Genomic DNA, 24,886 nt, shown 5'->3' on the forward strand with positions numbered 1-24,886 from the left:
CAATGTTCTCCAGCCAAAATCACAGACATTTCATCACATAACATGCTGCAAATTGCAGACTAGTCACTGGATGGATCGCAAAACTCAGCATTCTGCACTCAGATAACTCGTTTGATGACTACTTCGATGTAACTTAATTACCTGAAACAAGGGAATCGATGCAACAAGCTAATGCGCACAAGTTGCCAAAAGTTAGTTACAAAGGACACAGAGTCAAATGCAAAGAGTTCACAAGGATTTCACGGCCACTGGGGTAAGCAGTGGTAGCAAACAACATCTCTTGGGTTGGATAAACAATAAAGGCCTGTCGTTTGGTTAGAACAAAGGCCTGTCATTGGCTTTTGTTGTTGGGGTATTTTTTCCCCCCTTGTAATCTGCATGTCCAGATGGCTGGATGACTTTCTCCCTCGCAGCATTGTTAAAAGCACGACACAGCTGGCAGACAGAGTGGGAAGCAAAAGAGTGCAAGGAAATGAAAACGTGAAAGAGTTCAGGGAACAAAAGAAATAAGGCAACGCTAGAGAGACAAAGTAATAGCGAGACAAGTGAACTAAGTAACAGAACACATTGTAACACTGACAGACGGAGACTGGTGGACAAATTTCTCTTACCCAGATCTGTGTTGGGTCCTGCCAACAACTGTTTGAACTTATCTAGGCGGGACGCTTCCCTCTCGGTCATGGCTGGAGTGCCAGATGTGTTCTGGTCAGCCATGCGAGCCACTAGAGGGATGACAGGAGGCCGATGGGGCAGAGACCGCTGTCTGTGGAGGGCTGCATGCTCACCTGCTGCATCTGGTGGAAGGAGTGAGATGAGAGAAATTAGGGCTGCATAAACACACAAACACACATCCAAAGGATTGAGACGATGCAGCTCTACATCATGCAGAAAACACGGAATATGTGATGAAGGTCTACGGCTTGCTGCTACATTAAAGAAAACATACATCCATATGTAAAAAAGGACAGATGGCTTTTATCTTCATCAAACTCCTAGAGAAAAATTTCAACTGCAAAAATTGTGTCTACTCAAAGATCACTTTTTGCAATTTAAAAATGCTCTGCCTCCTGAATGTGCAGGGCATTCGCTGCACTTTAATTTGAGCTGTGGTGAGTTGACACCGTGTCTGGCAGCAAAAGGTAGCTGTACGGTGATAACAAGTTAAACAGCAGGCGAGATAACGTGAGGTTGCTGTGAACAGCAGACAAAGTTAAATTGAAGAGCGGCTTTTTCAAGCTAATTGAGTTGATATCAAATTACAGAACCATTTACTCGCACGCACTGCAGCCTGAGAACCCTTCTGCCTGCTGCACCAATCGACTACATGTGAGAAAAGTCCATGCGGTCCAATCAGATGTCTACTGTGCGCTTCCTGTCCTGTCACCTCCATGTAAACTAAACTAAATATTTACAGCAACGATAACAAGGGTTGTCATGGCAACAGATTTTCATGCAGGATTAGTGTGGCCAAAAGACAAGGATAATAGTGTGACACCTAAATCTGTCATATCGCGCATAACTTTCCTTTTTTCTTTTAGTAATTTTACGTTTTAATTGTAAAAACAGCAACGCAGTGCAGCGACTCTCTCATGCCAAACTGTGAGCCCATCTGCGAGTGAAGTCAGTTTAACTGTGCAGCTAGCTTTAGCTCGGAGCACTCTGCAAGAGATGAGCAGAAAAGCCACGTGAAGAGCAGACAGAAAATATGTCATTAAACTAAAAATCAAGTCCTCGATGGTTCATTCGTCTCCACCTCTAATGTTTGTAACAGCAAAGCTGCATCGAGCTGCACTGGTCAGGGATTCAATTCTAACAGCTGATTTACTGTGGGAAGTCAGTCCGTCAGTATGTGAGAGGAACAGCTGCAGTAACATGAAAGCGACATTAGCCTGGCCAGCAAGTCTAAATATTACAGTTACTGTCAATTGCAGACTTCAGGTTTATTTCACAGGGTTTTCCAAAAAATGTGAGCATTAACTGTTCAAGAATTACAGCCACTTTTATACATAGTGGCCATATTTTCTAAAGACTCAAAAAGAATAATTGGACAAATCCTAAGGTTTTTTTGAAAGTTTAGAACACATGGACATCGCCAAATGTTGCGTTTCCTCTCTTGAGCTGCTCTGCTAGGCTTTTACTGCAGCCACCTTCTGTTGCTGCTTTCAGTGCTGTCTCAACTGAAACGCATGCTCTATTGAGTTGAGATTAGGTCGCTAACTTTATCCCATTTCTTTGCCTTTAGAAACTCTTTGATTGCTTTTGCGGTATGCTTTGGGTCATTATCCATTTGAATTGTGAAGCGCTGTCTGATCCATTTGGCTGAAGCTGTCAGAGAGTATAGTCCTGTACACTTCAATATTCATCTTGCTTATCCTATCAGCAGTCCCATTATCAATAAACACTGGTTTCCCGCTTCCAATGGCAGTCATGCATGCCTTCATCGTAACACTGCCTCAAAAGCCGCTTTTTTCCTTCTCTTCCCATCATTCTGGTACAGGTTAATGTTTGTTTTATCTGGCTTTGAATAAGAGATGGTATCTTATTTATCTAGTCTGTCCTTCCTGTTCTTCTGTGTAACCTGGGGGTAAACTGTCTGTATTTCCATTAATGAAGGAACCTCTCAATTTGAGACTTTGACAATGATTCACTTACCTCTCTAGAGTGCTTTTGATTAAAGTTCTGCAATCTCTTCACTTCACTCCTTCGCATCAGTTTTGTTTGGACCTCACTCAAAGGTTCCAGTCAAAAGACACCAAATTCAAGTTCAACACTTTTTAGCTTTACTAATAATGGACTAACAAGGCCACAAATCTCACCTGGCCATGAAATTGCTTGTCAGTCAGCTGTCCAATTAACTGTAAAAATGGGAGACTATGTATAAAAATGGCTGTAACTCCTAAACTGGTAAACCAAAACTTCTGTTGAATTAAAGCTAAAGGTCCAACATGGTGGTATACTGAGGCAAAAATTACAAAACTTGTCTCACTGTCTACATAGTCCAATCAGATGTACTGTGTGCTTCCTGTCCTGTCACCTTCATCTAAACCAAACAAAGGATTTTCAGTAATGATTACAAAATCTGTCATGGCAACAGAGCTGTATACGGGATTATATAGTGGGAACAATAGATAAGGACAGTCATGCCCCTAATGTCGATCATACTACTAGTAAGAAAAGGCAACTTCTGGCATAAACTTCTACCACAATTCATGTGTGAGAATCACTTTATGCACATCATTTTAGAGCCCAAAGAGAGTACTTAGATATGACATTATTGTATTGTTTGTATGCAGGTGTTAACAGATGTAGTTACGGCTGGTGGCTTGTTATTGAATGAGCTTCCAGTAAAGCGGCAGTTGTGGTTTTATAACCGTGAAGGCTCTATACTGGATAGACAAACACATTAATTCAGTATTGAGGGCCACATGTTCTACCAGATGTGCAGAAGAAACAACAGAAAGAGTCCCACAAAACCAAGCAGAGACAGCACGCAGACAAGTGTGTGAGATCAGGACCTCAATGTGAAGACGGACACTGCTCCTATCACACTGGGCAAGTTCATAAAAAAAAAAATTTTAAACGCCCTGTCGTCCACACTGCCAACATTTCCTAAAGCAAAACCAGAATCACACAAGCATTTGGCAGCAATTAAGAAAACTGGAATGCTGCCGATTTTAATACCCCTTTCACTTTTTACAAGAACAAATAAAAGGCTACAAATCTGTTCTCAAGTGCTTTATTTGCACTTAGAAAAATTAAAAAAGATTATTCAAGCTGGCAGCAGCTTCTCTCTACTGGAGCCCTTTGTGTCATTTTAACAATAAGCCCTTTTTTATAGTTAATTTAATAACTTTCCTTTTAAAAGGCTGTTAAGAGCAAAGCTAAGTTGAGAAAGTTACATTTCGGGGTGCACTGATTGTGAAATTTTGCACCAATACCAGGGAAAGAAAGAAATCTTACACAGTTTTAAATTGCATTTACAAACATGCAGCCAGCATTCAACAACACCAGTATCCGTCATTACTGAAGCAAAGCCAAAAATATTGGTCCAATTGTACAACATCTGTATAATGTTCAATCATCATGACTTCTGCTTTGTGCTGGCTAAACATGTAAAAGACAATATGATTTTTAACTGAAAGAAATTAAATTAGACAAATCTTTATTACAAATAATTATGTAAGTATCAATAAACGCTTAAAATTGATGACTACGTAAGCCACGGTAAGACATCAAATATTACATTTAAGGAAGGATTCAAAATAAATATGAGCAAGTGTACAAACATTTATAAAGAGCACTTTTCCCAAACATGACAGGCAGTTACAAAAGCAGAGTATGTATTTTAGAAGACAAGCAGAACAGAAAAAAAGCCCAAAACAGAAGACAAAATAAGAGAAGACAAAAGAAGACTTGTATACCCCTGTCCCAACAGATGATGTAGCCGTACATGGAGGCCAGATAAGAGGAACTGCCTGAAGGCGAAGGGCTGTTCGTGTTATCTGTATCTAAACACAGCAACAGGCAGTGGAGCAGACAGCCAGGCAGACAGACAGACAGATGACCTGCCAGACAGGACAACAGTCGGCTACACGGCTCACCATGTACAGCTTCAGCATCTGCTACTGCTACTGGTGCTGCGGTCTATAGACATACCCGGTTGCTATACAGCGCTACACAGTGTCACATTTAAACATGAACACTGACGTGACCTGTGGAGCAGGCTTCGTACAGTGACGCATCTATAAAAGGGAGCCATGATGCAGAACGGTTGTTGTGTATTATGAGGTCATGGCAGGTCGCTCAGAGAAGCTGAGCAGGAGGTGGGAAGGTGTTTCTTTCAACTCCCATGTTCATATATAAGAGGAAAGGGACTTGAAGCGAAGGGGGGAGAAACACATGTTACTACGAAAAAAAAAATTGCTCTACACTGAAACATTTTTCCTTTTCTTATCTTTGAATATTTTTATCTTACAGTGGAAAAACAGTGTTGACAGTCAGACCTCTGATTAAGTCTGATTCATTAAGTCTGCTTGTTTCCCCTATTGCCTTAAAATGTGTTAACACAACTTATTAATGAATAATGAGTTCTAATGTAAAACTAATCATCAGGTTTGCTGATTCTGAGACTTCAGTGTCAATATTATGCGTAGCTATCAGCTACATAAAATGCAGTCTTGAGATCCCTTCTCAGGCACTTCCCCTATCGACCTCAGGTGACCTTGATAGGCCACACGATAGGGTGGGGCAAGTGGTTTCCCCTTTAACCCCCGGTGATTGTAATGACCCACATCTGTTTTTGGGGTTGTTTTTTTTTTGCACCTTGGCTCGCATGATGACTCACATGATCAACAGTGGGTCAACAGTCACTTCGAAAGCGGACGACACTCACTACGGTTTTAATACCTGAGACTCTCAACCCTCTGTTTTTAGAACTTGGATGAGAGCTGAAACATCTTCACAAATTCCTTGCTGACAGTTTAACCAAAAGGCATTTCCAGTGGAAACTGGCCGACATATCCTGAGTATAACCATGTATAATATCCACAAAACTTAAAAAGAGGTTATACACACACAATACGGTAATGTTATGTTCAAGCCCAGTACGTATTATTCCGTGAGGCTCCTGCCTACGATAGCCGTAATGCTCTGACAATCCATCAAGCGGTGCGGCTTCGTAGCTTAGCAAAGTTGTACTAAAACATTTTTGACAGATTTTTTAACCGTGTATCACATAAAATCCGTTGAAGGTCAGTAAACACAACCAGAATTCATACATAAGGCGCACCAGATTATAAGGGGCACTGTCGATTTTTCTGAAAATCAAAGGATTGATTTTAAGTGTGCCTTATTTTCTGAAAAACATGGTAATAACGACGGCCTGCTTGCATGCTCTACCAAAAATAGTGCTTTGTTGCGTATCTGACGGTCGAAAACCAAACCAGTTCCACACCACTGAAGTTGCAGCATTTTTACAAACGAATTCTGGTTCATCTGTTTCATTCAACGATCCGCTTTCGCCCTTCTCATTCTCCGTCGCCACCATGCTTTTTCTGCCATGTGCATATGAAAACAAAGGCACTGCACATGTGCGTTTTTTCATATTCTATTGCGATATTTCATTTTCTTATCGTTGCCTAATATTATACTTGTATTACCGTGAACAGTATGATATGGCCCAGCCCTACTCACAAACTAACCCCAGAGCATGAGAGAAACTGAAGTTTTACACAAACTGAAAGCTGAGAATATTCATCAAGAACCTTTACTGCTCAAAGCAACACATTTCCAAAAATGCAACTCTTACTGTGAAGTCAAACAGACAGTATCTGGTTTGCATTGTGCTCTTCATAGTTTTACTACTGCTTAGCAAGCAGTTGGAGAGTGTTTGCAGACAAGTCAGCAACTCCCATGCAAATTACCAGCAACCGTGGCATCTGCTAGCACTAATCACGTTTTTGGTACAGCATTGCTCTCTCTTTCTCTTTCTTACCAATTTCACCGACTGACAGCAAGCAAACCTGTGACAACTGGTCAGGGAATACTCATTTTTCCATAGCAACCAGCTTGGTGGTTGCCAACCAGGCTCTAGGCCCCTGTGGCTGAGGTTTAATGTGATATTGCAGCTACTCTTTTTACCATTTGACAGTTAAAAATATGCGTGTGTGGTGACTGAACTTCAACATAGAAAAGAGCTGTTCTCAATAATATGAAAAGAAGCAGTAATAGCTTAACTTTCCATCTCCTACTTATGCTTTTTGAATTGTATTGAATTGCTTTTTGAGTTCAATTTCAGCAATATAATTCAACTAATTTCAAGACTTTAAATTAGCGGAACTCGGGTGAATTACTGTTTTATTTATTTTCTTATTCCTGAAGTGATGTTAATGATAAATTCAACAATTTTTCACTGAATTAAATTTAAAGTAATTTTCATGCTGAGCACTACACAAACACGTCTGCTCAAAGTACAACATTAGCAGTCTTAGCAGATGTTCTCACTGCAGAATGACAACATCTGCCAAGTCTCAAAGCAGCTGTGAGGCACAGTAAATAAACCCCACTAAAAATACTGGCGCCACAAACACGCCAACTTTCTGAGCTTATAAAAAGTGCATCATCACTAAAAACCTAACTATGTCGATCATTTTTAATTGTGTTTAATGGATTTTTCGCAAAGCAACAAACCTATTTATGGCGTTGCATTAGAAGTTACAGCGGTGACATTTTCTAAAAGATGCCCTATTCACCTTCCATGTATTGCCCTCCTCAGAAACTCATTTACGGATTTAAGTGTATCTTTGCAGAAATTTCTCTTAGTGAGCACTTGGGCTTAAAAAAAGAAAAAACCTCGCAGAACACTGAGTAATGGTGCTCACTAACCTTTAGGTGACCCAATTGGAGCTTCGCTGTGGGACTTCACTAGGCGGCCATCAGTGTAAGGGCTGCTCTGGGATCCAAATAATACCTCAGGGCTGGTCGCGTCTCCCTCTTCCACCCTGTCCTCCTCTTCCTCTTCTTCATTGTCCTCGTCGTCCTCTGCCACCTCCTCCTGTGTGTCGTCTTCTCTTCGGTCCAGCTCTGATGTCTCATCCTGCCTCTGTTTCTCCTGTTGCTTGCTGTGATTCTCAATCACCTGTTCAGCAGATAGAAAAACAAGGTGAAACCTTGGTGAGCTTAAGGCTGGTAACCTCCCCAGAACACATAAGGCGTACAACTCGCTTAGATGAGTAAACTAACGTGTTGGGTTTTTTTTTTTTTTGCAGCTGCTACTTGCTTGAGAGAAATGCAAACTGTGCAATTTTGTAAAATTTCCCCTCTTAAAGATAAAATGCATAATAACTCTATGAAAAGAAAAATCTTTCAATTTGTTAAAAGTTGTCCTTACCTCAGTTAATGAACACGCTATCCTTAGTAAATCTCCAATATTTTAATTTCAGCAAATGCAGCAAAATCTGAAATAATCTTTTAAAAAGCCATTGAATTGTTTGCGCTCAAGGCCACAACTTATACCATTTCTTTCATGGCAGGCGGCATAGTTTAGAGAGGAATCTATTTTAACAGGAAGTTTATTTTATGTCTGCAGCATGTATGTTGTCCAGACTCTTCTGAGAGGACACATCACCCTGGCAACCAAGACAAGGGCGCTTTAAAAGAAGACTTTACCATGACATTCCTTTAAAACTAACGCTGTAGATTTAAGGGCCTATCCAAGTCATTTTTAATGATAATTAATCGTGTATTTCAAATGATATGTATGTTAAAACAATAGAAATGAAGTGTTCATGTTGTGAGCTTACCTACCAACACCTCCAGCCTTCAAATATGAACCTATTTGCCCTTTAAAAGTTGCTACATATTATTTATGGACACAAATAAGAACATGTAAAATAGCAGAGATGAAAAACTGTGTTCAGGAATATGAATAAACGCTAGCAAATGAATACCCAGAACAAAAGAATCATTAGTATTTCACAAAATACACTGAAGCTGTGTTGATTCGTGATGAGTGCTTCCTTCTACACAGACATAGGAAAATGTGCTACTGCAGTGGAAAGACATCAACCAGGCAAAACTACTTTAAAGTAGTTTACCTTATTGGCTGTTTCCATGACCACCTCGATGTTGAGGTTCTGCGCAGCCATGGCCAGCAGCTCGTCGTCGTCATCCCCGACATCCCAGGCGTCGCTCGTGATGCTCTCAAACTCCTGGAAGGTGGTCGCCTTCTTGGGCTTGCCTGGAGTGGCTGGAGGAGGCTTGTTGCCTGCTTTGATCAGACTAAAGGACAGAGAAAAAAACAGGATAATGGGGGGAAAAAAAGAAGTGGTTTTCGAAAAAAGAAGAGAAAAGGGATGGGTGCAGAGGGTGAGAGAAGGAAAGAAAACAAGAGAAAAGAGAATGTGAGATGAATAATTAATTAAAATTAGGAATTAATAAATGAGCTAGCATTTGTCGTTCACATATTGTAAAATATTTCAATTTTACACAAAAACACTCAGCTTAGCTTTATTTTAGTAAAGCTAATCCCAGTACAAATCAAAAGGACAGCTTTTAGGTCAAATCAATAAGCAAATCAATATGAGTCATTCTTCAATTATTAATGACTGCTACCTTTTTATTTTATAAACCAAATAAACAGTTCTTCTTACAGGGACAACATTTTGGACGCCTTTCCAAGTCAGTAGGATACTTTTAATTGCAAAAGTGCCGCTTTGACAGACACAACAGCTTAAAAGAGTGCTGCAGACAGCTGTGTGTCTGTCCATTCATTATGTAATTTTCACTTCAAGTTTGATCCATGTTTAGGCTGTGATGTACGCACAGCATGGTTTTACCGCTTTCTACTTTCTGTTTCCTGAGGTAGGTCGTGGTGTATTTCGAAGCATGTTTTGGATCAGTTTCACTTCCTTGACTGACTTCTTCATAATTCTATCCACAATCTGCAGCGATTTAGCGGAATCCCTTCGTCTCTTTCTATCCGTGTAACGCCTGCCTGTGCAACAGCATGCACACAGGCCCGAAGCGGAATAATTCCACCCCCATGCTGAACACTTTGCAAGGTGTTCTTTTCATATAACGCTGCTCTGTTTTTTCCCCCTCCAAACATATCTTTGGCTTATTTTACAGGTTTAAGGATTACTTCAGATCACCCTTGCGTGCAGACCCAGTTCACGAATCAACCCAGTGTGCGAATTACCACATGTAGAAAAGCACACACGTGCACAGAGACACATTAACTGAAGTACATCATTAGCTTAAAAGTTTCATTGAGTTACTTAAAATTTCTTTGAGTTACTTTATTGAGGCTGCAAGGATACAGTTTAATTTAGCTCCGTTTTCATCTGTAACACAATTTTTTGCTATTTGCCTACAAAATCCTAACTGCACGCTGCTTGACATGGATCATGCGGCGTGTCTGTCAAATGCTGATTGGCTGACGAGTGAGCTGGAACAGGGAAGTGAGCGGCAGCGGTGTTTACCAGGAATGGGAAAAGCATCAAAATAACATGAAGGACTGACAGCAGCACAAGCAAGAAGTGTACAACAGACCGGTTGTACCACATTTTTGACACTGCCCTCATCTGACAACAGACACTCTCTGCAGTCTGAAGATGCACACGGTCTGCCAAAGCACTACCACCCCCGAACTGTAATTTCCCTATTACAAAGACGGTTATTACCATAAGAAAGAACCAGGAGACGTGTACACGTTGGCCAACTTCCATCCTAACTCAAAAGAAAGGGAAAGTTTGAAAACACGCAAATTAATTTCAACCCTCTGTGGAAATCTACACGAGTAAACATTAATCAGAAGAAAGAAAAGGGTTATTACTGAAGAGGAGACTGTGTTCCCCTCTATTTGAGTGCGTGTATGAGAGAAATCCAGAGAGAAAAAGAACTCTACACTATGTCCTGCTCAGAAGTGAGTTTACTAAAGTAAATGTGAGTGTAAGTGACAAACCTCAAGTGAAATTATAAAATGAATGGACAGACACATTGCTGACTGCAAAACTCTTAAGCTATTAAGTTTGTCAGAGGAGAGCTTTTAACTGTATTCTCATCAGTTCTGAAGTCATTACCTATGGTCTGGCATACTACACCAAACCAATTAAGTAAAAGATAAACCAGTAAATGACTGAAGTAGATGTGTTTTGCTTTGTTAGTATTCTATTAAAAAGAGAGAAAGGATCTAGCCATTTCCTGTTGTCAACAAAGTTTTCTTTTTCTTAAAACAAACAAACAAAAACAGTGAGCTCACGATAAAAAGAAAAATGTTTTTTTTTGCAAATTGACAGAAAATTATTGTTTTTGAAATAAAAATAGTCTGGGTTTTTGTGATTTTACTCATTCATTTCTTACAGTTGCAAGCCCACAGCCCATAGAGCAGTGCTGACAGGCGTTATTTGTTACACTAGCACTTCTTTGAATGCTACTCTGAAAGAAAGGGGCACAAGTTGTAAGTGTTTTTCAATAGTTTACAGGACACTAGTATTAACGGTCCAGTTCAGGCCACTTAAAATTAAGCTGTGCTATACTGTATGTATGCCATGAAAGCTATGATTTTAAACAATATTATTGGTATCTGCCTAGACTTTCATAAATGCTGCACCTCTACTAATGTTAGAGACACTGCTAATGCCACTATATGGTATGCTATACTATTCTACAACACACTGGACATCTGTGTAGACAAACTTCAAGGCCCCACTTTTATTTTTTGATAATGTGAAACTTTCTTTTGTCCACACGGAACGATGTTTCTCAAATTACTTTAAAGCAATTTTTGATATTAATCCAAAACCAAAAAAAATAAGAAGTCAATATTTCCGACACCAATACTGAGACTTTCAGCTTAGAGACAGCCTATGGAAGGGAGAGCAATGTGTTATGATTTACAAGATGAATCATCAATATGAACATTTTTTAATGAACACTAAATATTTATTTATTTTCCACAATAATTAGCTAACAACAAAACAGACCTTTCAGCTTTTCATGTATTTTGAAGTTGGATTTTGCTTTAGACCTGGAATTTGATTGTGTTTTCCTTTAAAGGACTTTGGGTCAAATTCTGTTTAAAGATATATTTTTATAGTGCTCTTTAGTGCTGGGCGATATGGAAAAAATATTTATCACGATATGAATTATTTTATATCACGATAACGATATATATCATGATATACCACCTGACCTGTGGTCATCTAGAAAGTACGCAGTCTGTAAACAGCGAGTGCCGAGGGTGCAGTCTTTGTTTTGAGTTACCGTAAAGTATGTCGCAAATCCGGGTGCACGTACAGCAGCACCAGCTCGCAAACCACGAGACAGAGTTTCGTTGCGAAAAATATCATTTTTTTATACTTTATTTTCTCTTGCATAAAGTTAAGAGCATGTATAGTGAGAAGACAACACTAATATATTTGCCACAGGCTATTTAACCCTTTAAGACCTACCATAGAACCAAGTCCGCCAGAGCTTATCTTTATGTTTTTACATGCTGTAGTCCCATTTGTGGGAGCATTTCAAGTTTCCATATATCAATACAACCGTTATAGCCCAAATTTTAATAATATGTATGCATTAAGTCCATAATAACTACATAAATTGCAAAAAAATTGTAGTGCAATTAACTACAAAAACAATTGAAAATCGTTTTTGTTTAGTTTTTTACATATATCTCTAGTTAGAAAAAATTAAGAGGTGTATCCCTCAAAACTGTAAATACAAAATACTTTCCAACCACGAGAAATTTATTTTGAGTGTCTTCATAGTTTTATTTTTGAGATACACTAATTTTTTATATACTACAGGAAAAATGAAAATAAATATTATAATGCATCAAAATAAACTATTTCCAACAGTGTAATTTGAGTTCTAACCATCCCAGAAACTATACAGAAAAGCATAAAGTCTAACATGACTTTTAAAAACACCAACAAAGGCTAATAAGGCCCTTTCGCAAAAATGACGTCACTTCCAGTTTCGGGCAGGTAATGGCGGACATGCAATAGTTCGCGTTGACGTATATGCCAACGTAGGAAGTGCTATGAACATCAGCAAAGCGTGTTTCTGGAATATTATGTTTTTGCTTTTTTCTTCTTATACAATTTTTGCAAAGCTATATGTGGAAGGAAACCGTGACCTAGGACAAGCTAATGGCATAAGATGTAAGTACAACTCCTCCGGTTTCACATGCAAAAAAATTTATTGCACTACCTTACGTGGTTCCAGTTCTACAGGGATTTAAAAATAGTTAGGTAAAACGGAGTGTGCCTGCTCCGACCGGTTGTAAAGGGTTAATTATATATTTTATGTAATAATATCTAAAATTTGGGTTAGAAACGATAGAAGACAAATGGCAAGATAGACACTTTTCTATCCTCCACACGATATATATCGTCATATCGCCCAGCACTAGTGCTTTTTGAGATATATTTTCCCTCATTTCCAATAAAAATAATCTTTTTCAAAACAGTTTAGTGGGATACATACTGAACCTTGAGGACAGAAACAAGGTATCTCACCAGTATTGATCCAATACCAATACCAGCTTTGATACCAATACTACTTATTGGTATCAACCGTTTCATCACTATTGATTATACTCTATTGCAGACATGGACACGGAGAGCTGCTATGCTCCAACCACACATGAGCATGTATAGTTGGAGCACTGTAATGACAACTCTCCGCAGACAATCACAATTAACAGACAGGCACGCAGACGTGCACACAGACCCTTGTGCCCACCATCTAATGATGAAATTTACATCACTTGGAGCCTTAGTGGACATGCAGACACAGAAAGTATAATCAAGGCTTAGAATTGCTCAACTTTCTTCAACTTGTTTACCCAGTCACAAAATGACTGGACTTTCTTGTAGAGTCACTGCCTCTGTAGTCATTCCAGTTCTGCAGTTTCAAAGTGCAAAACAGAAGATTACCAGAATTATAACTGAAAGACTTGACAAATGACATTACACACATTGAAGTAACTGTAAGTAATAATAGGCTCAACCCAGCCCATGATGTCACAGATGGTATGTTCATTCGTCAGTTGTGTAATGGAAAAACATATACGTCCACATTCGTCACTGGGATGTGGCTAAAAATACAGCAGCCATTCAGCCACACCTGAGCATTTTGTGCCGTGACAAACTGAGGTAGAAGAAATCTATCTCAGCACCAATACATTGGATAAAACAGGCCTACCTTTAAATAAGCTGAAATTAGCCGCCTTTTTAAGTGTACATAAATTATTTTCCCCACAAAAAACATTGCTGCTCACAGGATTGCGTTTTCACAAGGTCCGGTAAACTGAAGGTGCAATAATGAACATTTCAAATTGGTCAAATTGCTCAAGTAGCCTACTTATAGCATTTGAGCCATTTATCAGTTATCTCACAAAAACTGATAAAAAAAACAAACAAAACAATCTGCTTATGACATAAAGCAGAAAGTGCTGGTTACTAGGGCTGTGCGATATGACCAAAATCATATAACGATATAAATCACAAAAATGTAACATTTTCTTTAAATTCTGTGAATCTCGGGCAGCTCGACTTGCGGGAAGTGTTTCCAGCTGCGCGTCATGTAGCTGGAGTCGAGTGTTTTAACCGATGCATGAAACTATACATTTTTAGACATAAGTTGTAACGGCCGCCGTTTTCTTTTTGAGTATTTATACACGGCGTGCTGCGGGGAAAAGCCTGTTCTAACGTTTGAGTCTAAGGTTTATTTTTTAGCACCTGGCGGCTCTTTTTTTGCTTCTCATCCGTAAATAATCTGCTCTTTCACGTGGTTCAGTTTATTTTGAAAAGTCTCAACAGGATCTTGAGCTTTATGGTGAAAGGTTTATGTGGAACATAAACAAGCGGACACGCGATGGTGTTACCATCGTTGTTGCTAACCACAACGCATAAAAACAGGCGCTTGTCCGTCTGTAGTGTGGTTATATAAAATATAAGAGAAAGAGAAGTTTAAGAAATTAATATAGCCACTACAGTGACCATCAAAACGATGAAAGAATATTGATGTAAACAGTTCATTTTGCGACACCACGAAACAAACGATAGCGTAAAATGAAACGATAGACGTTTTTATATCGGCATCCGATATATATTGTTATATCGAACAGCCCTACTGGTTACTGTGGGAGAAGGCAATGATGGTCGGTGGTGTTTGCAGGGAGGCATTAACCAAAACAAAGAAGTAAACTAGAGAAATAAGTTAATCCCCACAGTAATTTTGTGTTATCACACAAACAGAGCCACACCTCCATGTAATCCTTCAGGAAGGCGCCAGACAACCAGATTTTGGCCTGTCCCGTTTGGCTCTTTTGCCCTCAGAATTGTTGTCTAAAGGCAAAGAAAGATGCCCGACGGATTTACTTTACCAAACTGACCATCCCAGCCTTGCCGTAATGGTCCATTTGATTCACCTTTTATTGTTTATTTTATTTTCACTTACTGAATACGAGACAGACTTGACTGGGGGAAAGAAGGGGAGAAAGAAAGAGGGAAAGAGAAACAGCTGAGAAGAGGGACGGGGGAGAAGGGCAAAAGACAAAAACCAACAGAACGGGCAGAGAAAAAAAAATGCATATATCAATCACCTGGGTCACCTGCTGAGAAAGAAAAAAGAAAGCAAGCAGAAGAGAACAAGAGTAATAGAATAAACAGCATCACAATGATATATGGGAATATGACAGTAAATACTAAATGTTAAACATTATTGTGCAGCACATAAGATCAACAGAACACAGTGTGCTTTGAGGTAGGAGCCAAAAAGGGTGTAGTTTGTGGGTGTGATCACCCGTGTGTACACCTGTGAGCATGGACACGCTTGTTTTTTGTTTTTTTAAAAGGTTCCTTCATGTAATAATCTGCTAGAGGGTGTGGGGGGGCCACAGCCCCGTCCTCCAGGGCGTGAAGCAGGTGTGGAGGAGATCAAAACTCCAGACATCCAGAGGCCCCCAGAACACAAGAGACCAAGGAAGACCAACAGAGGGGCAGCTGCGCCACTGTCCCGGAAAGAGCTGAGGAGAGTCCCAGATGAGGGCTCACTCAGCAGCCGCGGAGCAGAATGTAACCTAACAGCAGGGTTCACCCCGTCTGCCGTGTGTATCGTCCACCAAACAGACACACTGACTGACAGCTGGAGTATAGACAGGGTGAACAGAGCAGAGACAGCAGAGGCAGAATCTTTTTTCTTTTGTTATGTCAAATTAATTTTGTGCTGGCAAAATGTTTAAAAGTAGTGTGAAAAAGAGCTGAAAGACATTTAGGTATTTTTTCATGATTTCATGAAGTAACCCCCCCCCCAAAAGTGGTAAGCATCAATAAAACATCGGTTTCAGCATCTGATACAGATGGAACAACTGAGACAGATCATTGATTTTAAACCTTCAGCAGAAGGCAAATGATTTCTGCTAGTGACAACAACAGAACTCAAGCAAAAACAAACAAACAAAAAAAACAAGTATACAGTTACGTCCCATTCAAAGAGAATGACCTAATCTAAATGGATTATAACTTTTTTTCCAAAACCAACCATTATTAACACAAAACAATAATAATTTCCCATGGTAGGGACAGTTTTTTTTCTCCACTCAACAGTACATCACTTTTTTTAAATCTGAAGCAAAGTACCGGGTCGACATCAATTGGGCTTTGAAGTCTAGTTTATCACATGACACAAAAACTGACATTGGGCCAGAGAACTTCACCAAGATCACATGGTATTTATTTTTACAACAAGGAAGTCGGTTTAACTTACTTTGCATGAAGGAGCGGGTCGAAGGGTGGATGCTGTGCACCGTACACATGCTGAATGCTGAGGAAGTGGAAAAGATAGAATGGAAATGAATGAACTATTCGATCACTGGCTGGCAAGCTAGCATGTTAGCTTTAAGCTATTTAAAGCAATACCAGTTTAAACTGCAGGAGTGAGACTCCGTGTGACCCGAAGTGCAATAATTTGCCGTGAGACCTTGACTACTCGTGTTGTGAAATAGTTACTGTGTCATTAGTTACAACTCTGCGACGGAGTACTGATGAACTATTAGCCACTGTTAGCAGTCTAGCTCTTAGCCTAGCTAACAGTTGCAAGGGGTAAAATGCGTCTACGAGACGTTTTTACCACAGACGTTGGCCAGTGACAAGAATGGGAACTTTGTCCAACAGCAAAGCCCCAACAATCAAAGTGAAAGTTGGCGTTTGAAGAGCAGCAGCGCAGCGTCAGCTGAGTGAAGCTAGCTACGCTAAGCTAACAAGCAGGAGGGAACACGTCACTCACCTGCCAGGAACCTTCGCTGCATTCCTTTTCCAGAACTGTTTTTTGTTTCCGTCGCTCGACATCTTCCTGCAGCGGTCCACTCAGTCCTAAACTCAAACACCCCGACGCTGTCGTTATCTCAAAAATGTTAAATGTCTGTTTATTTACACCAGCTCCCCTCCTCAGAAACTCAGAAAGCTGCCATGTTGATACTGCCTAATCGGCAAGTAAACGCGACTGTGATTGGCTGGGGTGACACTTCCTCACTGTAACCCAATCACAAGTGAGATCTGGTTGTCGGTAGGAGCATTTTTTTAATAGGACGCTGACGTCATGCTCCACGGCCTTTGCTGTGTTGACAGAAACTCCGACTGTGAATCAAAGAGACCCTCCAGCATCAGGACCAGAGGGAAGGCATACAATATCACCAACGAAAATACATGGACAGGATCATAGGAGGGTTTTTTGGATATTTAGAAATGTTCATATAATATGTATACATTGTTTTTCAGGCAGAATCTTTAAATAGATCGGTTCTCATACAATTTTTGTAATATAAATCTGTAGTTTGTGTGATGCCATATATTGAATGTTGGTTCTCACTATGTATAAAATAAAGTCAGGTTTATTTTAGGCTTTTCAAACTTATTTTATGAACTTGGTGAACTGACAGGTGATTCTATTAATACAGGTTTTATGTGCTTGGGAATTTGGAAATTAAACTTGAATGATGCTTTTTTTGAGGCTATAATAAACAATAAACTGTCCTGGAAACCACATATCAACTAAATGTTTAATAAACTGGCTGTATAAAGTAATAGTTAATATTACAGTATTACAGCAAATGGATTATCATTGTGGAGTAACTATATGAATATGAGGATGACTTGACTCGGTAAACAACACGTTTGGCCTTTCTGTTCTGCTAAGTTCTAGCTCCGCTCATCAGAAAAATAACCCACTATTATTGTTACGTGTACATATCTACAGCTAGTGCGGTGCCAATGAAGGCAACCTGCATAAAGTTTAGTTTGTATTTGCTGTTTCTATCTATCTATCTATCTATCTATCTATCTATCTATCTATCTATCTATCTATCTATCTATCTATCTATCTAGTGGTGAGACTTGCTTCTAGAGTGTGTTTTGTTAAAAGGCAAATGCTTTAAGTCAGAGTCAGTGTGCTCATATGTACAGAACAGGGAAAAACAAATGTTCTTTTGTTTTTTATTTTCACAATTCTGAGTAAAAAGTCAGAATTCTAACATTAATCAATTTTTCTCCGAAATTTGACTTTTTTTCTCAGAATTCAGACCTGTTTTTTATTTTTCCAGTGGCCCTAATCTTCCGTACACACGCTTACCCTTGTAGATACTTTGTTTTGAAATTGGTAGCCTTAAAGGTAAGAGGGCTCACTCTGCCCTAATTTTCCCTTTATGTTATTTACATTGTGAGTCATAATCAGTGGTGGATCGTTAAAATTTTACATGGGGGCAAAGGAGGGGCATAAGGTCTAGGCAGGGTGGCACATACCTCTTTAGAGAAGAATGTGAAAATCCCCTACATATAAATGGAGTCAACAAAGTTTTCCCAAAAAGGCTCTAAATTTATTTTTTTCATATTATGGTCACATTTCTATTTCTATTATCTTCCTTTTATTCTCTATGTTACTTGTTAAGCACCTTGGTATACCCTTGGTTTTAAGTCTGCTTTATAAATAACGTTTATTATTATTATTAGACCAGGTTGATTTTTATTACTGAGTGAGTCATCTTTCTCATACACGATCTTCATCCTAAATTCCCCCCCCCTCCCTTTCCCTGACGGCTCAGGCCGACCGGCGTAACCACTGCAAACAGCGCAGACACTTGGCACGCGCGGGCGATAATAAAGTTGCAATGAGGAGCATCCAGCGGCGTAACGAGTGACACCTAGGATCGGTAATATGGAGAAACAAGTCACGTTACTGTCATCGCAGCTCTTTCAGAAGCACAGGCAGGTAGAAGTAGTTCTCGGTCGCAGTGTTTTGGCGTGGAAACCGGTTGAGAAAAGTAGAAAACCATGCTCGGGGACTTGTGACTCAGGTAAGTGTGACATAAGTGTAGGTTTCATGGGGGAAACTGACGAAATAGACACCGGCTAAACACATCAGTATTCATTTAACATGGCAAAGTGGAAACGTGAATGTGAATGGTATTTTAGAGCGCAGCATATTTGCCTATATGTTCATCCACTATTTGCCTTCAGGACATGAAACCATTGTTATATATGCAAAAAGAAAAAAACTGCAGCAGCTGTTTGGGCTCCTGATCAGAGTAGGCACATGTTGAGAAAGCCTCAATCAGGATATGAAGCTGTGGTAGTTCAGCTCCGTTCACTGACAGGTGCAGGTCACACAGGTGTGGGGGGTTTATTGTTCTTGTTGGGTTTTTTAAGTCGCAGGTAATAAGCAGCCGGTGTTTCTAATGTGCAGCCTGCAGGGTTCACTGTTATGGGTTCACTGTTATTTGACATGCCCCCCTCCAGGAAGCACTTCATTCATTAATTCAGTCATGAAATGGTCCGGTGAGTTCTTTGAAAACGTTCACAGTGTCAGCTCGTTTAGAAAACACATTAAGCTTGGTCAGTATAACCTGGCGAGTTTGAGCAGGCAAGAGGAAAAGAAGAAGTCAGAGCCGGGATTGAGTTCTACCCTCACTATATCCACTTTACTGTAACTCCAGGCTGTCCAAACCAGAAGTCTGCTGCTTGTTTACAAGTTTAACCCAAGCATTGTTCTATTAAGTACTGCAGTTGTAAGCAGATCTACATACCCACATACTGCTGTTTCAGCTGTATGCATGCCATAAAAAGATGGCCTTCTACCCACACCAAGCTTGCGTGAATACCTTGAAGAAGTCTACAGATTGGCATTTTAAACTCAAAGACCAAATTTATTTTTATGTACAAGCTGTTGGGGATTTTAATAAGGAGCTTTATGGGAATCGACTCGCTGTCTTGGAGTCCAAGTGGCCACTAGTAGAACTGCAGGTTTTATCACTTTCAGGATGTGTTGCTGCTTGCAATACACACATGATATGAATAGTTCAGTAAATGAGAAAACCAAAAATCTTCGTTTTCAAAACTATGAACTGGTTTCACCATTTTTAAAAAACAAAAAAACAACAACAACAACATTTGCTGCGTAGTTGACAATTTCACACACTTCCTGACAAATAGTCGTAGTTGCAGTGATGTTTTTTGCAACCTAGAAGCGTCTGTTTCTTTTCTAGCTTATGACTGTCCGTCCATAGTTCCTTGCTTTTGCCTGGATGGCTTTCTCATTTCTCTTTCTCCCAGTTTTGATTACCTAACATATTTATCTTTTATGGTTTTACACCCAGCTGGTGTACTGTGGTCGAGATTAATTTACTGGATTAATGGCATGTGCATTCACTTCTCGTTGCTGTGGTTATCAAGCAGGGCTCCCAATTTTATTTTATTTTTTCCGCCCTTTCCCATCGTCGCATCAGACAACTTCCACTTAATCCGGACCCTCAGATAACCTCCAGAGGCTAATGTTTGTTCATCGAGATGAGCTCCCTGGTCTGCAATTACTGTACCACGATCGAGTAGAGTGATTACAGCTGGCTCCGCACACTTTAAATTTAAACCTGCCCATTGACCTTCCTCAAAGTGGTATCAAGCGCCCTATAATAACCTGCCATAAAGACTTCCATTTATTGAGTCTATGCTCAGTGTAACTACATCAAAATCCCTCTCCCACCCCCTAGTGATCTCTGTGACAAGAGCAGGTCAGCTTTATTGTGGAGTTGGGAAGCAAGCAAGGACACTTTGCCAGTGGGTTCAACATATAACACTTCTGTGGAGTGCGATTATCACAAGTACAGCCAGTACAGTGTGGTTAATCAGTGACTTTAATGAAGAAAAGGATGGTGGCTGGAATTTTCCCTCACGTAAACAAGTGCTCAGTTTCTGTGCTATCGCCAGTGACCTAACTGTCATAAACATTCCACACTTTTCCCTATCGCACTTGTGGTTGTCTTTCACAGTAGGGATATTCCAGATGAACTCAGTCAGGTCACAGTAGCAGCATTTTTCTTCATCACCGTCAATTTAGCTTTTGTAACTCCTAACTGGAACCAAGCTAGGCATTTCTGGGAATCTGTTGCGCGACAGAGACGGAAAAAAACATCATAGTCAAAAATGATTCAGCATGACTCAAGTTTGACAGATCCTCCCCAGCTTGTATATTCCATCTCCGCCCATAGAAGATTTTCCAGAAGATGAAGTTGACACCCGAAACCATAAATTGTGTTAACGTGATAATAATGATGTTACCACTTGACCTTATATGTGAATTTGTTTAAAACAGAGCTTCCAGATGTAAACTGCACACAGATACAGACGCAGACAAACAAAAGCCAGTCACTGAGATGGCCTCTGAGCCTTGGAGTAAATGCTCTGTCCACATAATGGTCGAGTCACTGCTCTGATGCAATTCAGATCAGAGTAAAGTCGTGAATAAATCATGGCATATGCTTTAGAGAGTGCTTCCCCTTCCCTCCAAATTACTATGCTTAGCAAGCAATACTTCCTCAGGCCCTCTAAGCCTGAATGTCTCTCCCTGCCAGAGGGGGAGGTTTAGATTTTTGCTTTCCCATATGTCAGCGCTGCATAGACACCCGGCGTGCAGGGCTTCACTTTTATCAATATTGAAAGTATCGAAAATCGGCCTAAAACAAAGTTAAGAGACAAAGCAAACCTAGGCTGATTTTTGTCCATTAGTCAGACAGGACTACAACTCGGTCGCAAAGGGTTCTGAAAAGACAGAAATAGTGATATAGTGCCTTGTCACGCAATCAGCAGAGCCCTGCACTTTTCTAGACATTGCGCAACAAAGGTGCACATTAGGACGTAAGCCTGACATATTCAGATCAGACAGTAAACTGTGTTTAACCTGCCAGTACAAAGTCCACGTAATGCAGGGATGCACAGAGGTGAGAAAAGCTCAGGTAATAGTCTGTCTTCCATAGTCACTGGTGTCTCCGACCTGCTCCTGATCTACGTAGGCAGCTTCCTCAGCTCAGCTAACCAAATTATTATTTTTTTATCAGAGTAGTGAGGTGGAGGAGTGGATGTTGTGCGCTACTTGGGAGAAACATCTTAACATTGTGCAGAATGTGGATGAAAATGGCTTATGACAAGGGAACCATGTTATCATTGAGATAATGTTTACCATTGTCACAATCTGTTGGTTCAGAACATTGACGAGCAAAGTCGGTGTGTGTATATCTGTTGGTATTTGGTCAAAAGTTGAAATTTTGTACTTTAGCTATTATAGTCCATCCTGTGGGTGACATAAATGGCAATCCAAAAGTCTCTGGATTTATAAATTAAGGCTTTCAAAGCCCAACCATGCTTTTTACCCTATCCAGGGAACATCCTGGATAGATCACTAACCTGCGGCAGGGCTAACACAGAGGCCATTCACAGGAACATTCACGGTTTTTAGAATTTACAAATGAACTTAACCCTGCTAATTCCACGTCTTTGGACTGTGGGAGGAAGCCGGAGTATCCGGGGAAAACCACTGCAGATATGAGGAGAACGTGAAAAACCTACACAGAAAAGACCCCAGGCTGGACTCAATTTCAATTTTACAATAATACATATAGAGAAAAACTCAACAATCATATGACCCCCTATGAGCAAGCACGTTGGTGACAGTGGGAAGGAAAAACTCCCTTTTAACAGGAAGAAACCTACGGCAGAACCAGGTTCAGGGAGGGGCGGGGCCATCTGCTGCAACCGGTTGGGGTGAAAGAAGGAAGACGAGATAAAAGACATGCTGTGACTAATAACAAATATGATTCAATGCAGAGAGGTGAATGAGAAAGGTGACTGAAGAAGAAATACTCGATGCATCATGGGAATCCCCCAGCAGCCTACACCTATTGCTGCATAAGTAAGGGAAGATTCAGGGTCACCTGGTCCAGCCCTAACTCTATGCTTTAGCAAAAAGGAAAGTTTTAAGCCACATCTTAAAAGTAGAGATAGTGTCTGTTTCCCGAATCCAAACTGGAAGCTGGTACCAATCCATCTAATAAATAATTATGGATGGATTTACACCTGTTGGTTACACTAGATGACAAGGTGGGGCGGAGACCTTTAGGTATCAATCTTTTTGTAATATGAATGTCTGCACCACATGCCGTGACCATCCATTAGTACAGTGGGGCAAAAAAGTATTTAGTCAGCCACCGATTGTGCAAGTTCCCCCACTTAAAATGATGACAGAGGTCAGTAATTTGCACCAGAGGTGCACTTCAACTGTGAGAGACAGAATGTGGAAAAAAAAAATCCATGAATTCACATGGTAGGATTTGTAAAGAATTTATTCGTAAATTAGGGTGGAAAATAAGTATTTGGTCACCTCAAACAAGGAAAATCTCTGGCTCTCACAGACCTGTAACGTCTTCTGTAAGAAGCTTTTCTGTCCCCCACTCGTTACCTGTATGAATGGCACCTGTTTGAACTCATCATCTGTATAAAAGACACCTGTCCACAGCCTCAAACAGTCAGACTCCAAACTCCGCCATGGCCAAGACCAAAGAGCTTTCGAAGGACACCAGGAAAAGTATTGTAGACCTGCACCAGACTGGGAAGAGTGAATCTACAATAGGCAAGCAGCTTGGTGTGAAAAAATCAACTGTGGGAGCAATCATCAGAAAATGGAAGACATACAAGACCGCTGATAATCTCCCTCGATCTGGGGCTCCACGCAAGATCTCATCCCGTGGGGTCAAAATGATCATGAGAACGGTGAGCAAAGATCCCAGAACCACACGGGGGGACCTGGTGAATGACCTGCAGAGAGCTGGGACCAAAGTAACAAAGGTCACCATCAGTAACACACTACAACGGCAGGGAATCAAATCCCGCAGTGCCAGACGTGTTCCGCTGCTGAAGCCAGTGCATGTCCAGGCCCGTCTGAAGTTTGCCAGAGAGCACATGGATGATACAGCAGAGGATTGGGAGAATGTCATGTGGTCAGATGAAACCAAAGTAGAACTTTTTGGTATAAACTCAACTCGTCGTGTTTGGAGGAAGAAGAATACTGAGTTGCATCCCAAGAACACCATACCTACTGTGAAGCATGGGGGTGGAAACATCATGCTATGGGGCTGTTTTTCTGCCAAGGGGACAGGACGACTGATCCGTGTTAAGGACAGAATGAATGGGGCCATGTATCGTGAGATTTTGAGCCAAAACCTCCTTCCATCAGTGAGAACTTTGAAGATGAAACGAGGCTGGGTCTTCCAACATGACAATGATCCAAAACACACCGCCCGGGCAACAAAGGAGTGGCTCCGTAAGAAGCATTTGAAAGTCCTGGAGTGGCCTAGCCAGTCTCCAGACCTCAACCCCATAGAAAATCTGTGGCGGGAGTTGAAAGTCCGTGTTGCTCGGCGACAGCCCCAAAACATCACTGCTCTCGAGAAGATCTGCATGGAGGAATGGGCCAAAATACCAGCTACTGTGTGTGCAAACCTGGTAAAGACCTATAGTAAACGTTTGACCTCTGTTATTGCCAACAAAGGTTATGTTACAAAGTATTGAGTTGTATTTTTGTTATTGACCAAATACTTATTTTCCACCCTGTAAATTCTTTACAAATCCTACCATGTGGATTCATGGATTTTTTTTCTTTCACATTCTGTCTCTCACAGTTGAAGTGTACCTCTGGTGCAAATTACTGACCTCTGTCATCATTTTAAGTGGGGGAACTTGCACAATCGGTGGCTGACTAAATACTTTTTTGCCCCACTGTATATCATTCCACCTGGCCAAAGTGGGGGGTGCGACCTGATCAGCAGTGCCGTACGCATGTCTCCAAAAGCAGCAACCGGAGCTGCAGTGAACATAAATATTGAAATCATAGACTGTGACTTTTTAGCATAGTAGAGAACTAGCAGCATCACTGGCACCACTCTTCTCCTGTTACATCTTCCACCTTGGTTGTCCTTTCCTCTCCATCTGTTTACCTAAGCGTTGGCTTAACAAACCCATTGTGCCTGGGAGAAATCCACGTCTTGTTTGACAGCTCACTG

At 40.6% G+C, this 24,886-nt stretch overlaps 2 protein-coding genes across 4 annotated transcripts in view; one reads left to right on the forward strand and one right to left on the reverse strand.

Annotated features, from left to right (window-relative positions):
- The window catches only part of tbc1d22a (TBC1 domain family, member 22a), a 164,953-nt gene extending 147,911 nt beyond the window's left edge, over nucleotides 1-17,042 (reverse strand). For all 3 annotated transcript variants that reach the window (XM_086268938.1, XM_086268939.1, XM_086268937.1), the window contains exons 1-5: nucleotides 16,795-17,042; nucleotides 16,276-16,332; nucleotides 8,595-8,778; nucleotides 7,384-7,636; nucleotides 612-794 (exon numbers count right to left, since the gene is read on the reverse strand). In XM_086268938.1, coding sequence (XP_086125064.1) covers nucleotides 612-794; nucleotides 7,384-7,636; nucleotides 8,595-8,778; nucleotides 16,276-16,332; nucleotides 16,795-16,856 — 739 coding nt within the window. In that variant the 5' untranslated portion in view covers nucleotides 16,857-17,042. The remainder of the gene's footprint in view (nucleotides 1-611; nucleotides 795-7,383; nucleotides 7,637-8,594; nucleotides 8,779-16,275; nucleotides 16,333-16,794) is intronic.
- Nucleotides 17,043-18,645: 1,603 nt separating this feature from the next.
- Nucleotides 18,646-24,886, forward strand: part of cerk (ceramide kinase) — a 58,714-nt gene continuing 52,473 nt past the window's right edge. Inside the window, exon 1 of the mRNA XM_086269527.1 lies at nucleotides 18,646-18,856. Within this exon, the coding sequence (XP_086125653.1) occupies nucleotides 18,718-18,856 (139 nt within the window). The 5' untranslated portion in view covers nucleotides 18,646-18,717. The remainder of the gene's footprint in view (nucleotides 18,857-24,886) is intronic.

Source organism: Aulonocara sp. 'chitande type north' Nkhata Bay, linkage group LG17 (assembly GCF_057382095.1).
Source record: "Aulonocara sp. 'chitande type north' Nkhata Bay isolate Kocher_YH1m ecotype deep benthic linkage group LG17, A_spYH_male_GT1.1, whole genome shotgun sequence".
NCBI lineage: Eukaryota > Metazoa > Chordata > Actinopteri > Cichliformes > Cichlidae > Aulonocara > Aulonocara sp. 'chitande type north' Nkhata Bay.